This window comes from Neoarius graeffei, chromosome 10 (assembly GCF_027579695.1).
Source record: "Neoarius graeffei isolate fNeoGra1 chromosome 10, fNeoGra1.pri, whole genome shotgun sequence".
Classification (NCBI taxonomy): domain Eukaryota; kingdom Metazoa; phylum Chordata; class Actinopteri; order Siluriformes; family Ariidae; genus Neoarius; species Neoarius graeffei.
This window is the reverse complement of record NC_083578.1, coordinates 770,499-787,500: the sequence shown is the minus strand read 5'-3', so window position 1 is coordinate 787,500 and position 17,002 is coordinate 770,499. Positions and strand designations below refer to the sequence as shown.

The 17,002-nt window shown below is 45.8% G+C and overlaps 1 protein-coding gene across 2 annotated transcripts in view; it reads right to left on the bottom strand.

The window, feature by feature from the left end:
* Positions 1 to 17,002, bottom strand: part of hmcn2 (hemicentin 2) — a 90,629-nt gene that overhangs the window by 2,509 nt on the left and 71,118 nt on the right. For both annotated transcript variants that reach the window (XM_060931033.1, XM_060931034.1), the window contains 10 exons: positions 12,652 to 12,711; positions 12,054 to 12,173; positions 11,665 to 11,820; positions 10,255 to 10,374; positions 7,874 to 7,999; positions 7,196 to 7,324; positions 1,043 to 1,345; positions 814 to 933; positions 585 to 711; positions 1 to 282 (listed from right to left, as the gene is read on the bottom strand). The exon at positions 1 to 282 is cut by the window's left edge and continues 2,509 nt beyond it. In XM_060931033.1, the coding sequence (XP_060787016.1) occupies positions 1 to 282; positions 585 to 711; positions 814 to 933; positions 1,043 to 1,345; positions 7,196 to 7,324; positions 7,874 to 7,999; positions 10,255 to 10,374; positions 11,665 to 11,820; positions 12,054 to 12,173; positions 12,652 to 12,711 (1,543 nt within the window). The remainder of the gene's footprint in view (positions 283 to 584; positions 712 to 813; positions 934 to 1,042; positions 1,346 to 7,195; positions 7,325 to 7,873; positions 8,000 to 10,254; positions 10,375 to 11,664; positions 11,821 to 12,053; positions 12,174 to 12,651; positions 12,712 to 17,002) is intronic.

Below are 17,002 nucleotides of genomic sequence, written 5' to 3'. Positions count from 1 at the left end.
ACCTTCAGCTTCACCAGCCCAGAGTGATTTAAATGGCGAGTGGTGAAGATGATTCCTCTCCCAGCCTCATCTTTAATCCCAAACAGCTGCTCTGTAATCTCTCCATTTTGTTCCAGGATGGTGAATAATGTTCGCTCCTGAAGAACACCAGACTCGGAAAACGCTGATAATCGGATGACGTTGTGTTGAGCTGGAATTCCCAGAGGAAGTGTGAGCAGTTTATACTGGAGGAGGAGCGAAGATCCTGCAGCACATCCGTGTGAACACAGCTTGTAACACACTCTGTGGATGAGAAGAGTTCACAATCAAGCTTGATTGATTCATTATTTAACCTGCACATATCAAAAATTTGCTTTCCTCATTTTCCTTCATTCCTGTCCACATTTCAGTTTGTTTCACTTTTTTACTCTACCCATGTCTTTGACTTTGATTGGAGATAAAAGTGGAATGTTAATGATTTGTGAATGTGTTCTAATGTGACGAGATCAGACAAGGTTGATTTGCTGATGTTCTTTCTGCATCACAAACAGCCACATTCATAACTGCTGAAAGAGTTCACATTAAAAGTTTTTTGTTTTTTTTACCCTGGACTTCCTCCTCTTTGATAGCTGGCAGGACAGGGCGTGTCCAAACACTGGTAACTCCCCCTCATGTTAAAGCACATCTGGTTTGGTCCACACTGCACACTGCGCTCAGTGCATTCATCAATATCTGAAATTGTCCAGTGTTGAGAGATTAATAACTCACACTGCAGCTTATCGCTGAAGATTACAGATTATAAAAGGCCACGGTCACATGACCCGAGTTGGGTACCTCTGCATGTGTGACCATTGGGCATCAGCTGATATCCTGAAGGGCAAAAACACTGAAAACTTCCTGCTGAGTTGCGGCACTCGTGTTGGCACGGCTTCCTGAGCACACACTCATCGATGTCTGAGCAGGAAGAGGAGTAGAATCACAGACACACATTCAAACTTTAGAGAAATCAATCCCTTTTACATCGTCTCTGTTTGATTTTTATTGTGTTTCTTCTGTAACTCACCCATGCAGTGACTGCCTTTACTGGTATAACCAGGGGGGCAGGTGTGTCCGGTGCTCCATGGCGCCCCCACCTGTGTGTTCTGTAGCCGTGTTAGTGTTCGACCCCTGCTGGACACCAGCTGAGGCTGAAGTCCAACTCGAACCCAGGATCGATTGCTGAACACATTTCCTCTCTCGAGTCCAGCGCACGAGCGGCCGTCTCCCAGCAGGACGGTTCCCGGGGGACACAAACACCGGAAACTACCAGGAACATTTCGGCACTGATACCCACACGGACTGGGAGACTGTGCACACTCATCAACATCTAACACACCACAGGGAGCACGCGTAAAACACCTGCACATGTTTTAGACATTCTTATATTTATTGCACAAACAGCACATCACAACTGATTACTGTACTGTGTGATACAGTGTGGCGCAGTTCTGTACAGTTGTGTGATATTTGATGTGTGATGGCGTGTGGTTTTGTATAGCATTGTATCATTGTTGTATTGTGGTGTAGTGTGGCATTGTGTGGTGTTGTACAGTGGTGTGTGACGGTGGTGTGTGGTGGTGGTGTATAGTGGTGTGTGATGGTGGTGTAGGATAGTGTATGGTGGTGTGTGATGGTGGTGTATAGTGGTGTGTGATAGTGTTGTATAGTGGTGTGTGATGGTGTATAGTGGTGTGTGATAGTGTATAGTGGTGTGTGATGGTGGTGTATGATGGTATAGTGGTGTGTGATGGTGGTGTATGATATGTATAGTGGTGTGTAATGGTGGTGTGTGATGTGTGATGGTGTATAGTGGTGCGTGATGGTGTATAGTGGTGTGTGATGGTGGTGTATAGTGGTGTGTGATGCTGGTGTGTGATGGTGTGTGGTTTTGTATAGCATTGTATCATTGTTATATTGTGGTGTAGTGTGGCATTGTGTGGTGTTGTACAGTGGTGTGTAATGCTGGTGTGTGATGTGTATAGTAGTGTGTGATGCAGGTGTGTGATGGTGTATAGTGGTGTGAGATGGTGGTGTGTGATGGTATTGTATAGTGGTGTGAGATGGTGGTGTGTGATGGTGTTGTATAGTGGTGTGTGATGGTGTATAGTCGTGTGTGATGGTGGTGTGTGATGGTGTATAGTGGTGTGTGATGCTGGTGTGTGTGATGGTGGTGTGTGATGGTGTATAGTGGTGTGTGATGGTGGTGTGAGATGGTGGTGTGTGATGGTGTTGTATAGTGGTGTGTGATGGTGTATAGTGGTGTGTGATGGTGGTGTGTGATGGTGTATAGTGGTGTGTGATACTGGTGTGTGATGGTGTGTGGTTTTGTATAGCATTGTATCATTGTTATATTGTGGTGTAGTGTAGCATTGTGTGGTGTTGTACAGTGGTGTGTGATGCTGGTGTGTGATGGTGTATAGTGGTGTGAGATGGTGGTGTGTGATGGTGGTGTATAGTGGTGTGAGATGGTGGTGTGTGATGGTGGTGTATAGTGGTGTGAGATGGTGGTGTGTGATGGTGTTGTATAATGGTGTGTGATGGTGGTGTGAGATGGTGTATAGTGGTGTGTGATGGTGGTGTGTGATGGTGGTGTATGGTGGTGTGAGATGGTGGTGTGTGATGGTGGTGTATGGTGGTGTGTGATGGTGTATAGTGGTGTGTGATGGTGGTGTGTGATGGTGTATAGTGGTGTGTGATGCTGGTGTGTGTGATAGTGGTGTGTGGTGGTGTATAGTGGTGTGTGATGTTGGTGTGTGATGGTATATAGTAGTGTGTGATGGTGGTGTGTGATGGTGTATAGTGGTGTGTGATGCTGGTGTGTGTGATAGTGGTGTGTGGTGGTGTATAGTGGTGTGTGATGGTGGTGTGTGATGGTGTATAGTGGTGTGTGATGCTGGTGTGTGATGGTGTGTGGTTTTGTATAGCATTGTATCATTGTTATATTGTGGTGTAGTGTAGCATTGTGTGGTGTTGTACAGTGGTGTGTGATGCTGGTGTGTGATGGTGTATAGTGGTGTGTGATGTGTATAGTAGTGTGTGATGCAGGTGTGTGATGGTGTATAGTGGTGTGTGATGGTGTTGTATAGTGGTGTATGATGGTGGTGTGTGATGGTGTTGTATAGTGGTGTATGATGGTGGTGTGAGATGGTGGTGTGTGATGGTGTTGTATAGTGGTGTATGATGGTGGTGTGAGATGGTGGTGTGTGATGGTGTTGTATAGTGGTGTGTGATGGTGTATAGTGGTGTGTGATGCTGGTGTGTGATGGTGTGTGGTTTTGTATAGCATTGTATCATTGTTATATTGTGGTGTAGTGTGGCATTGTGTGGTGTTGTACAGTGGTGTGTAATGGTGGTGTGTGATGGTGTATAGTGGTGTGTGATGCTGGTGTGTGATGGTGTATAGTAGTGTGTGATGTGTATAGTAGTGTGTGTTGCAGGTGTGTGATGGTGTATAGTGGTGTGAGATGGTGGTGTGTGATGGTGTTGTATAGTGGTGTATGATGGTGGTGTGTGATGGTGTTGTATAGTGGTGTGTGATGGTGGGGTGTGATGGTGTATAGTGGTGTGTGATAATGGTGTGTGATGGTGTATAGTGGTGTGAGATGATGGTGTGTGATGGTGTTGTATAGTGGTGTGTGATGGTGGGGTGTGATGGTGTATAGTGGTGTGTGATGATGGTGTGTGATGGTGTATAGTAGTGTGTGATGTGTATAGTAGTGTGTGTTGCAGGTGTGTGATGGTGTATAGTGGTGTGAGATGGTGGTGTGTGATGGTGTTGTATAGTGGTGTATGATGGTGGTGTGTGATGGTGTTGTATAGTGGTGTGTGATGGTGGCGTGTGATGGTGTATAGTGGTGTGAGATGGTGGTGTGTGATGGTGGTGTGTGATGGTGTTGTATAGTGGTGTGTGATGGTGGCGTGTGATGGTGTATAGTGGTGTGTGATGGTGGTGTGTGATGGTGTTGTATAGTGGTGTGTGATGGTGGTGTATGGTGGTGTGAGATGTGGTGTGTGATGGTGGTGTGTGATGGTGTTGTATAGTGGTGTGTGATGGTGTATAGTGGTGTGTGATGGTGGTGTGTGATGGTGTATAGTGGTGTGTGATGCTGGTGTGTGTGATAGTGGTGTGGTGGTGTATAGTGGTGTGTGATGTTGGTGTGTGATGGTATATAGTAGTGTGTGATGGTGGTGTGTGATGGTGTATAGTGGTGTGTGATGGTGTATAGTGGTGTGTGATGCTGGTGTGTGATGGTGTGTGGTTTTGTATAGCATTGTATCATTGTTATATTGTGGTGTAGTGTAGCATTGTGTGGTGTTGTACAGTGGTGTGTGATGCTGGTGTGTGATGGTGTATAGTGGTGTGAGATGGTGGTGTGTGATGGTGTTGTATAGTGGTGTGTGATGGTGGTGTATGGTGGTGTGAGATGGTGTATAGTGGTGTGTGATGGTGGTGTATGGTGGTGTGAGATGGTGTATAGTGGTGTGTGATGGTGGTGTATGGTGGTGTGAGATGGTGGTGTGTGATGGTGTTGTATAGTGGTGTGTGATGGTGGTGTATGGTGGTGTGAGATGGTGTATAGTGGTGTGTGATGGTGGTGTATGGTGGTGTGAGATGGTGGTGTGTGATGGTGGTGTATGGTGGTGTGTGATGGTGTATAGTGGTGTGTGATGGTGGTGTGTGATGGTGTATAGTGGTGTGTGATGCTGGTGTGTGATGGTGTGTGGCTTTGTATAGCATTGTATCATTGTTATATTGTGGTGTAGTGTAGCATTGTGTGGTGTTGTACAGTGGTGTGTGATGCTGGTGTGTGATGGTGTATAGTAGTGTGTGATGTGTATAGTAGTGTGTGATGCAGGTGTGTGATGGTGTATAGTGGTGTGAGATGGTGGTGTGTGATGGTGTTGTATAGTGGTGTATGATGGTGGTGTGTGATGGTGTTGTATAGTGGTGTGTGATGGTGGTGTGTGATGGTGTTGTATAGTGGTGTGTGATGGTGTGTGATGGTGTATAGTGGTGTGTGATGCTGGTGTGTGATGGTGTATAGTAGTGTGTGATGTGTATAGTAGTGTGTGTTGCAGGTGTGTGATGGTGTATAGTGGTGTGAGATGGTGGTGTGTGATGGTGGGGTGTGATGGTGTATAGTGGTGTGTGTTGCAGGTGTGTGATGGTGTATAGTGGTGTGAGATGGTGGTGTGTGATGGTGTTGTATAGTGGTGTATGATGGTGGTGTGTGATGGTGTTGTATAGTGGTGTGTGATGGTGGTGTGTGATGGTGGTGTGTGATGGTGTATAGTGGTGTGTGATGCTGGTGTGTGATGGTGTGTGGCTTTGTATAGCATTGTATCATTGTTATATTGTGGTGTAGTGTAGCATTGTGTGGTGTTGTACAGTGGTGTGTGATGCTGGTGTGTGATGGTGTATAGTAGTGTGTGATGTGTATAGTAGTGTGTGTTGCAGGTGTGTGATGGTGTATAGTGGTGTGAGATGGTGGTGTGTGATGGTGGGGTGTGATGGTGTATAGTGGTGTGTGTTGCAGGTGTGTGATGGTGTATAGTGGTGTGAGATGGTGGTGTGTGATGGTGTTGTATAGTGGTGTATGATGGTGGTGTGTGATGGTGTTGTATAGTGGTGTGTGATGGTGGTGTGTGATGGTGGTGTGTGATGGTGTATAGTGGTGTGTGATGCTGGTGTGTGATGGTGTGTGGCTTTGTATAGCATTGTATCATTGTTATATTGTGGTGTAGTGTAGCATTGTGTGGTGTTGTACAGTGGTGTGTGATGCTGGTGTGTGATGGTGTATAGTAGTGTGTGATGTGTATAGTAGTGTGTGATGCAGGTGTGTGATGGTGTATAGTGGTGTGAGATGGTGGTGTGTGATGGTGTTGTATAGTGGTGTATGATGGTGGTGTGTGATGGTGTTGTATAGTGGTGTGTGATGGTGGTGTGTGATGGTGTTGTATAGTGGTGTGTGATGGTGTATAGTGGTGTGTGATGCTGGTGTGTGATGGTGTATAGTAGTGTGTGATGTGTATAGTAGTGTGTGTTGCAGGTGTGTGATGGTGTATAGTGGTGTGAGATGGTGGTGTGTGATGGTGGGGTGTGATGGTGTATAGTGGTGTGTGTTGCAGGTGTGTGATGGTGTATAGTGGTGTGAGATGGTGGTGTGTGATGGTGTTGTATAGTGGTGTATGATGGTGGTGTGTGATGGTGTTGTATAGTGGTGTGTGATGGTGGCGTGTGATGGTGTATAGTGGTGTGAGATGGTGGTGTGTGATGGTGGTGTGTGATGGTGTTGTATAGTGGTGTGTGATGGTGGTGTATGATGGTGGTGTATGGTGGTGTGAGATGGTGGTGTGTGATGGTGCTGTATAGTGGTGTGTGATGGTGGTGTATGGTGGTGTGAGATGGTGTATAGTGGTGTGTGATGGTGGTATGTGATGGTATATAGTGGTGTGTGATGCTGGTGTGTGTGATAGTGGTGTGTGGTGGTGTATAGTGGTGTGTGATGTTGGTGTGTGATGGTATATAGTAGTGTGTGATGGTGGTGTGTGATGGTGTATAGTGGTGTGTGATGGTGTATAGTGGTGTGTGATGGTGGTGTATTGTGGTGTGTGATGGTGTATAGTGGTGTGTGATGGTGGTGTATAGTGGTGTGTGATGGTGGTGTATGGTGGTGTGTGATGGTGCTGTATGGTGGTGTGTGATGGTGGTGTATGGTGGTGTGAGATGGTGTATAGTGGTGTGTGATGGTGGTGTGTGATGGTATATAGTGGTGTGTGATGCTGGTGTGTGTGATAGTGGTGTGTGGTGGTGTATAGTGGTGTGTGATGTTGGTGTGTGATGGTGGTGTGTGATGGTGTATAGTGGTGTGTGATGGTGGTGTATAGTGGTGTGTGCTGGTGGTGTGTGATGGTGTATAGTGGTGTGTGCTGGTGGTGTGTGATGGTGTATAGTGGTGTGTGATGGTGGTGTGTGATGGTGTATAGTGGTGGGTGATGCTGGTGTGTGATATAGTGGTGTGTGGTGGTGTATAGTGGTGTGTGATGGTATATAGTAGTGTGTGATGGTGGTGTGTGGTGGTGTATAGTGGTGTGTGATGGTGGTGTGTGTGTGGTGTAGTGTGGCGTGTGTGCTCTGGTGTTTCCCTGTCATGGTGAATGTGTTCATGAATCTCACCCACACACGGTTTGCCCACACCCTGAGAGCGGTAGCCTCTCGGACACACACACACATAACCACCGAGTGTGTTTCTACAGATCTGAGTGTAGCGACACGCGTGACTTCCGTCTTTACACTCGTCTACATCTGAAACACACACAGTGCTGATCTCACATCATCATCATCCCAACAACCCTGCATTATCATCACAATCATCTTCCTCATCAAGCAGGTCAGTCTACTCCACCAACGCCGTCACAGCTCTTTAACCCTCCCATTTACACTCCATATAAACAATCCATGTGCCATGAAAAACTACTGGTTTTAAGGTTTTGGTTTTGCGACTCCCCCATGGACATTACTTTTCCCCAGTCTCTTTCTCATGAACGCTGACCTGAGGAGATCAGGGCCTGCAGTCCCTTGGATGTTCATCTGGGTTCAATTTCTGGCAGCCAGCCACATCTGGGAATATTCACCACTGTTCCAGGTGTTCTCCATTCAGAGGTAACGGCTCTCACTGTGGATCTGGAAGCCCTTTCCAGACTGATATTTCACTTTCTTTCTCATCTCACTTCCTGAACTGCTTTTGTTCATGGCATAGTTTCTGCTTGTTGAAACCTTTTAGCCGACTTCACAAATACTTCTCCATTGCAATATATATACACTTTTTAATCTGTAAATTTTGCTCACACTTACCCACACACACACCACTTTCAGCCGGAGTCATTCCTGATGGGCAGCTATCAAAACACTGATACCCTCCATCTGTGTTCTTGCACTGCTGGTGAGATGGACATACACTCCTCAAACACTCATTTATATCTACACACACACACACACACACACACACACACACACAAAGATGGATAAAATATTTCACCAATGAAAACAATTCAGTCTTTATAATGGCCTTGAAATTAAAGAAAATTGTTTTTGAGTGTTTTTGTTTCTGTCCCTTATGGTTATCGATGATCATCAACATGAGAAATTATCAAGAAAAAACACAACTCTAGTTCATCACGTTCAGGGAAACTAATAAACTTTTTGCTGACTTATCCACCACTAGTCTTGTGTTCATCCAATTAAATACTTTCGAGAACATATACATCTCACCCTCAGACTGTTGCCTTACAGTCGCAGCTCATCAGGAGGAAACATGGTTCATCACTGTGTTACTGGTCGTCTATCTTCACACACACTTCCTGTTAACGACTACAACCCCGATTCCAAAAAAGTTGGGACAAAGTACAAATTGTAAATAAAAACGGAATGTAATAATTTACAAATCTCAAAAACTGATATTGTATTCACAATAGAACATAGACAACATATCAAATGTCGAAAGTGAGACATTTTGAAATTTCATGCCAAATATTGGCTCATTTGAAATTTCATGACAGCAACACATCTCAAAAAAGTTGGGACAGGGGCAATAAGAGGCTGGAAAAGTTAAAGGTACAAAAAAAGGAACAGCTGGAGGACCAAATTGCAACTCATTAGGTCAATTGGCAATAGGTCATTAACATGACTGGGTATAAAAAGAGCATCTTGGAGTGGCAGCGGCTCTCAGAAGTAAAGATGGGAAGAGGATCACCAATCCCCCTAATTCTGCGCCGACAAATAGTGGAGCAATATCAGAAAGGAGTTCGACAGTGTAAAATTGCAAAGAGTTTGAACATATCATCATCTACAGTGCATAATATCATCAAAAGATTCAGAGAATCTGGAAGAATCTCTGTGCGTAAGGGTCAAGGCCGGAAAACCATACTGGGTGCCCGTGATCTTCGGGCCCTTAGATGGCACTGCATCACATACAGGCATGCTTCTGTATTGGAAATCACTAAATGGGCTCAGGAATATTTCCAGAGAACATTATCTGTGAACACAATTCACCGTGCCATCCGCCGTTGCCAGCTAAAACTATATAGTTCAAAGAAGAAGCCGTATCTAAACACGATCCAGAAGCGCAGACGTCTTCTCTGGGCCAAGGCTCATTTAAAATGGACTGTGGCAAAGTGGAAAACTGTTCTGTGGTCAGACGAATCAAAATGTGAAGTTTTTTACGGAAATCAGGGACGCTGTGTCATTCGGACTAAAGAGGAGAAGGACGACCCGAGTTGTTATCAGCGCTCAGTTCAGAAGCCTGCATCTCTGATGGTATGGGGTTGCATTAGTGCGTGTGGCATGGGCAGCTTACACATCTGGAAAGACACCATCAATGCTGAAAGGTATATCCAGGTTCTAGAGCAACATATGCTCCCATCCAGACGACGTCTCTTTCAGGGAAGACCTTGCATTTTCCAACATGACAATGCCAAACCACATACTGCATCAATTACAGCATCATGGCTGCGTAGAAGAAGGGTCCGGGTACTGAACGGGCCAGCCTGCAGTCCAGATCTTTCACCCATAGAAAACATTTGGCGCATCATAAAACGGAAGATACGACAAAAAAGACCTAAGACAGTTGAGCAACTAGAATCCTACATTAGACAAGAATGGGTTAACATTCCTCTCCCTAAACTTGAGCAACTTGTCTCCTCAGTCCCCAGACGTTTACAGACTGTTGTAAAGAGAAAAGGGGATGTCTCACAGTGGGAAACATGGCCTTGTCCCAACTTTTTTGAGATGTGTTGTTGTCATGAAATTTAAAATCACCTAATTTTTCTCTTTAAATGATACATTTTCTCAGTTTAAACATTTGATATGTCATCTATGTTCTATTCTGAATAAAATATGGAATTTTGAAACTTCCACATCATTGCATTCCGTTTTTATTTACAGTTTGTACTTTGTCCCAACTTTTTTGGAATCGGGGTTGTATCACTTGGTGGAGAATAAAGAGTTTATTCGTGTAAAAGAGTGCAGAGTTTGTATGATTTGGCAGCTTTGACTTTTCAGAGGAGTGTTTTATTCACCATCTCCATCAGTCAGAGTCCGTTATATCATTTATATCACTCAGGACGTTTCGGGGATGCAGAATGTGGACTGTGATGGTCTAATGTAGTTTAAAGCACTCTCTCTCTCTCTCTCTCTCTCTCTCTCTCGCACACACACACACACACACATACACTGACCAAAGCAGCGATGTCCCACCAGCTGGTATCCAGGCAGGCAGCCGCAGCGGAATGAGCCGAGTGTGTTAAAGCACTGATGCTGGCAGGGAGACACAGACGACTCCGCACACTCATCTACATCTAAACACAAATAACAACTTCAATTAACACGATTTAAATTCACAGAAATCAACACGGTCACAATTAACACTCTCTAACACAACTCATGTACAATTAACACAATTAACACATTTAATGAACAGAACTCGATATGCTCATAATTATTACAATTAACAGCATGATAATCATTAACGTATGGTGACCATGCATCAGTTTTCATAAAAGAAGACACTGTGGCAGAAAGGGGTCATGGGGCACATAGACACCTGTGTGGGCGGGACGTTGTGGCTGGGGGCTTTAAGTAGGCCTACGTTATAGCACCATGGCAATGTGTATGTGTGAGGGGATAAATCAATCAGACATAGTCTCTCTCTCTCTCTCTCTCTCTCTCTCTCTCCCCACATGCTACTCCTGAGGTACCAGTGATCTTGACCCCTTCTCTGGACCTGCCCAATCCATCCTGATGCACTACTTCTGGCTGGAGCCTCAGTCACCTGTAACTCACTGACTGTGGATGGTCCCACATCGAAACCATGAAGATATTTGAGGATCTTCTTCCTTGAAAAGCCTTAAGGCTGCAATTACAAACAGTTTTGAACTCAAATCTCCATCACTGAACAGTTGAAAACTTTAGTTCTTATATGATAGACTTCAAAATAAAACTATAATGAATTCAGAAATGATTCGGATGCTCAGATTCACAAGTTGCTCATAAGTTTACACATTCCTGGTTACACAGTTGTACTTTGTGATTCTATAGGACACAGTTATAGAAGTGAGTTATTTATAATCACGCTGTCTGTTATCACCCAGATGAGGATGGGTTCCCTTTAGAGTCTGGTTCCTCTCAGGGTTTCTTCCTCATGTAATCTGAGAGTTTTTCCTCACCACCATCACCACAGGGTTGATCATCAGGGATAAATGTATAGATTTATAGATTATGGAATTGATATTTCTATAAAACTGCTTTGTGACAGCGTCTGTTATCGATCACCTGCCTGGGGTTGCTGCAGTGGCGCAGCACTGACCCACAGACGCATGCAGGGTGTGGCCATAATCAACCAAATGTGAGCAGGTGGAAGCTCAAGACATGGGTTCAAACAATTCAAATACCTCCACGGAACATGTGGCGACTGTAGAGGCAAAACAAAATCCTGGACATTTTACCTAAATTTACAAATCCTGCCAGATGCAGTTTTTAGATTCCATAAAGAGGACATGTCCCGAAAGCCGAGGACATTTTACCACCCTAATTAACCCAAAGTGTCTCGCAACAACAGGAAGTGATGTCATATTAAAATTCTACAGTACCTTCACAGCCTTCAGTTCTGGTTCTGTTCTTGGTACCAGTGATCCTGGATCTGAATCCCGGTCCACACTTCACCTGACACCGATATTTTCCAATGGTGTTCACACACAACTGGTTATAGGGGCACATGTGAGATCCGTCCACACACTCATCAATATCTATAAGACAGAAACCACACACACACACACACACACACACACACACACACACAATTATAAGGTTTGTGAACGGGACTGAACACAATGATGTGCAGTTTTTTCTGAATAATTTTGTGATAATTATAAATGTTTAATTTCTGTTCAAAAAGATGTGTGTTAAATCTTTGTGTGTGTGTGTGTGTGTGTGTGTGTGTGTGTGAGTGAGTGAGTGAGAGAGAGAGAGAGAGAGAGACCTTGGCAGCTGTTGCTGTTAGTGTTGAGGTTGAATCCTGATGGACAGCTGCAGCTGAAGCCCCCCATGATGTTAATGCAGGCGTGAGAACATGGAGAATCTGACACACACTCATCCTTGTCTGAAACACATCAACACACAAAACACGTCAACACACACACACACACACACACACACACACACACACACACACACTAACTCCATGTTAGTATAACTAAAAACCTAATTATACTTGCTTTTAATTACACACGGGTTTATAATAGATATTTGCTGCATGTATCCTGAGCATCTGTATGTTCTTCAGAAACGACTGAGATGCGTCTGCGGGGTGCAAAATACCAACACAGGAGGGAACGACTGTTTATAGCTGCTATAACATGAGCGAGAGCTTCTTTCACTGCTGTTCCACAACGTGACAAAAAAATATAAATGAAGAGCGTCTGCAAATCCGAGACATTTATCAGACCAGACTTACCCTAATCTCAGTCCTAATCCTGAACTCAACTACACTACAATATGAGCTGTTTCCATGGCAGCCTGAAAAACAGAATGACCGGAACTGGACTTATTTTAGAAGAAACCATTAAACAAACATTTACCAGCACAGTAAGCTGCTTCATCCAGCCTGAATCCTTCAGGGCATTTCTCTCCATCACCATCTACACAAAATAAAACACACAGGAGCTAAAAATCTTACAAAATATTTTTACACAAAAAACGTTGTGAGTGCAGTGGTTAGTGCTGGTGTGTGATGAACGTTGTGAGTGCAGTGGTTAGTGTTGGTGTGTGATGAACGTTGTGAGTTCAGTGGTTAGTGCTGGTGTGTGATGAACGTTGTGAGTGCAGTGGTTAGTGCTGGTGTGTGATGAACGTTGTGAGGGCAGTGGTTAGTGCTGGTGTGTGATGAACGTTGTGAGGGCAGTGGTTAGTGGTGGTGTGTGATGAACGTTGTTAGTGCAGTGGTTAGTGCTGGTGTGTGATGAACGTTGTGAGTGCAGTGGTTAGTGCTGGTGTGTGATGAACGTTGTGAGTGCAGTGGTTAGTGCTGCTGTGTGATGAACGTTGTGAGTGGGGTGGTTAGTGCTGGTGTGTGATGAACGTTGTGAGGGCAGTGGTTAGTGCTGGTGTGTGATGAACGTTGTGAGGGCAGTGGTTAGTGCTGGTGTGTGATGAACGTTGTGAGTGCAGTGGTTAGTGTTGGTGTGTGATGAATGTTGTGAGTGCAGGGGTTAGTGCTGCTGTGTGATGAACATTGTGAGTGCAGTGGTTAGTGCTGGTGTGTGATGAACGTTGTGAGTGCAGTGGTTAGTGTTGGTGTGTGATGAACGTTGTGAGTGCAGTGGTTAGTGCTGGTGTGTGATGAACGTTGTGAGTGCAGTGGTTAGTGCTGGTGTGTGATGAACGTTGTGAGTGCAGTGGTTAGTGCTGGTGTGTGATGAACGTTGTGAGTGCAGTGGTTAGTGCTGGTGTGTGATGAACGTTGTGAGTGGGGTGGTTAGTGCTGGTGTGTGATTAACGTTGTGAGTGCAGTGGTTAGTGCTGGTGTGTGATGAACGTTGTGAGTGCAGTGGTTAGTGCTGGTGTGTGATGAACGTTGTGAGTGCAGTGGTAAGTGCTGGTGTGTGATGAACATTGTGAGTGCAGTGGTTAGTGCTGGTGTGTGATGAACGTTGTGAGTGCAGTGGTTAGTGTTGGTGTGTGATGAACGTTGTGAGTGCAGTGGTTAGTGCTGGTGTGTGATGAACGTTGTGAGTGGGGTGGTTAGTGCTGGTGTGTGATTAACGTTGTGAGTGCAGTGGTTAGTGTTGGTGTGTGATGAACGTTGTGAGTGCAGTGGTTAGTGCTGGTGTGTGATGAACGTTGTGAGTGCAGTGGTTAGTGCTGGTGTGTGATGAACGTTGTGAGGGCAGTGGTTAGTGCTGGTGTGTGATGAACGTTGTGAGTGCAGTGGTTAGTGCTGCTGTGTGATGAACTTTGTGAGTGCAGTGGTTAGTGCTGGTGTGTGATGAACGTTGTGAGTGCAGTGGTTAGTGTTGGTGTGTGATGAACGTTGTGAGTGCAGTGGTTAGTGCTGGTGTGTGATGAACGTTGTGAGTGCAGTGGTTAGTGCTGGTGTGTGATGAACGTTGTGAGTGCAGTGGTTAGTGCTGGTGTGTGATGAACGTTGTGAGTGGGGTGGTTAGTGCTGGTGTGTGATTAACGTTGTGAGTGCAGTGGTTAGTGTTGGTGTGTGATGAACGTTGTGAGTGCAGTGGTTAGTGCTGGTGTGTGATGAACGTTGTGAGTGCAGTGGTAAGTGCTGGTGTGTGATGAACATTGTGAGTGCAGTGGTTAGTGCTGGTGTGTGATGAACATTGTGAGTGCAGTGGTTAGTGCTGGTGTGTGATGAACGTTGTGAGTGCAGTGGTTAGTGCTGGTGTGTGATGAACGTTGTGAGTGGGGTGGTTAGTGCTGGTGTGTGATTAACGTTGTGAGTGCAGTGGTTAGTGTTGGTGTGTGATGAACGTTGTGAGTGCAGTGGTTAGTGCTGGTGTGTGATGAACGTTGTGAGTGCAGTGGTTAGTGATGGTGTGTGATGAACGTTGTGAGTGCGGTGGTTAGTGCTGGTGTGTGATGAACGTTGTGAGTGGGGTGGTTAGTGCTGGTGTGTGATTAACGTTGTGAGTGCAGTGGTTAGTGTTGGTGTGTGATGAACGTTGTGAGTGCAGTGGTTAGTGCTGGTGTGTGATGAACGTTGTGAGTGCAGTGGTAAGTGCTGGTGTGTGATGAACATTGTGAGTGCAGTGGTTAGTGCTGGTGTGTGATGAACATTGTGAGTGCAGTGGTTAGTGCTGGTGTGTGATGAACGTTGTGAGTGCAGTGGTTAGTGCTGGTGTGTGATGAACGTTGTGAGTGGGGTGGTTAGTGCTGGTGTGTGATTAACGTTGTGAGTGCAGTGGTTAGTGCTGGTGTGTGATGAACGTTGTGAGTGCAGTGGTTAGTGCTGGTGTGTGATGAACGTTGTGAGTGCAGTGGTTAGTGATGGTGTGTGATGAACGTTGTGAGTGCGGTGGTGAGTGCTGGTGTGTGATGAACGTTGTGAGTGCGGTGGTTAGTGCTGCTGTGTGATGAACGTTGTGAGTGCGGTGGTTAGTGTTGGTGTGTGATGAATGTTGTGAGTGCGGTGGTTAGTGCTGCTGTGTGATGAACGTTGTGAGTGGGGTGGTTAGTGCTGGTGTGTGATGAACGTTGTGAGTGCAGTGGTTAGTGCTGGTGTGTGATGAACATTGTGAGGGCAGTGGTTAGTGCTGGTGTGTGATGAACGTTGTGAGGGCAGTGGTTAGTGCTGGTGTGTGATGAACGTTGTGAGTGCAGTGGTTAGTGCTGGTGTGTGATGAACGTTGTGAGTGCAGTGGTTAGTGCTGGTGTGTAATGAACATTGTGAGTGCGGTGGTTAGTGCTGGTGTGTGATGAACATTGTGAGGGCAGTGGTTAGTGCTGGTGTGTGATGAACGTTGTGAGGGCAGTGGTTAGTGCTGGTGTGTGATGAACGTTGTGAGTGCAGTGGTTAGTGCTCGTGTGTGATGAACGTTGTGAGGGCAGTGGTTAGTGCTGGTGTGTAATGAACATTGTGAGTGCGGTGGTTAGTGCTGGTGTGTGATGAATGTTGTGAGTGGGGTGGTTAGTGCTGCTGTGTGATGAACATTGTGAGTGAGGTGGTTAGTGCTGGTGTGTGATGAACATTGTGAGTGCAGTGGTTAGTGCTGGTGTGTGATGAACGTTGTGAGTGGGGTGGTTAGTGCTGCTGTGTGATGAACATTGTGAGTGCGGTGGTTAGTGCTGGTGTGTGATGAACATTGTGAGTGCAGTGGTTAGTGCTGGTGTGTGATGAATGTTGTGAGTGCAGTGGTTAGTGCTGGTGTGTGATGAACGTTGTGAGTGCAGTGGTTAGTGCTGGTGTGTGATGAACGTTGTGAGTGCAGTGGTTAGTGCTGGTGTGTGATGAACGTTGTGAGTGCAGTGGTTAGTGCTGCTGTGTGATGAACGTTGTGAGTGCGGTGGTGAGTGCTGGTGTGTGATGAACGTTGTGAGTGCGGTGGTTAGTGCTGCTGTGTGATGAACGTTGTGAGTGCGGTGGTTAGTGCTGCTGTGTGATGAACGTTGTGAGTGGGGTGGTTAGTGCTGGTGTGTGATGAACGTTGTGAGTGCAGTGGTTAGTGCTGGTGTGTGATGAAAGTTGTGAGTGCGGTGGTTAGTGCTGGTGTGTGATGAACGTTGTGAGTGCAGTGGTTAGTGCTGGTGTGTAATGAACATTGTGAGTGCAGTGGTTAGTGCTGGTGTGTGATGAATGTTGTGAGTGCAGTGGTTAGTGCTGGTGTGTGATGAACGTTGTGAGTGCAGTGGTTAGTGCTGGTGTGTGATGAACGTTGTGAGTGCGGTGGTTAGTGCTGGTGTGTGATGAACGTTGTGAGTGCAGTGGTTAGTGGTGGTGTGTGATGAACGTTGTGAGTGCAGTGGTTAGTGCTGGTGTGTGATGAACGTTGTGAGTGCAGTGGTTAGTGCTGGTGTGTGATGAACGTTGTGAGTGCAGTGGTTAGTGCTGCTGTGTGATGAACGTTGTGAGTGCGGTGGTGAGTGCTGGTGTGTGATGAACGTTGTGAGTGCGGTGGTTAGTGCTGCTGTGTGATGAACGTTGTGAGTGCGGTGGTGAGTGCTGGTGTGTGATGAACGTTGTGAGTGCAGTGGTTAGTGCTGCTGTGTGATGAACGTTGTGAGTGGGGTGGTTAGTGCTGGTGTGTGATGAACGTTGTGAGTGCAGTGGTTAGTGCTGGTGTGTGATGAACGTTGTGAGGGCAGTGGTTAGTGCTGGTGTGTGATGAACGTTGTGAGTGCAGTGGTTAGTGCTGGTGTGTGATGAACATTGTGAGGGCAGTGGTTAGTGCTGGTGTGTGATGAACATTGTGAGGGCAG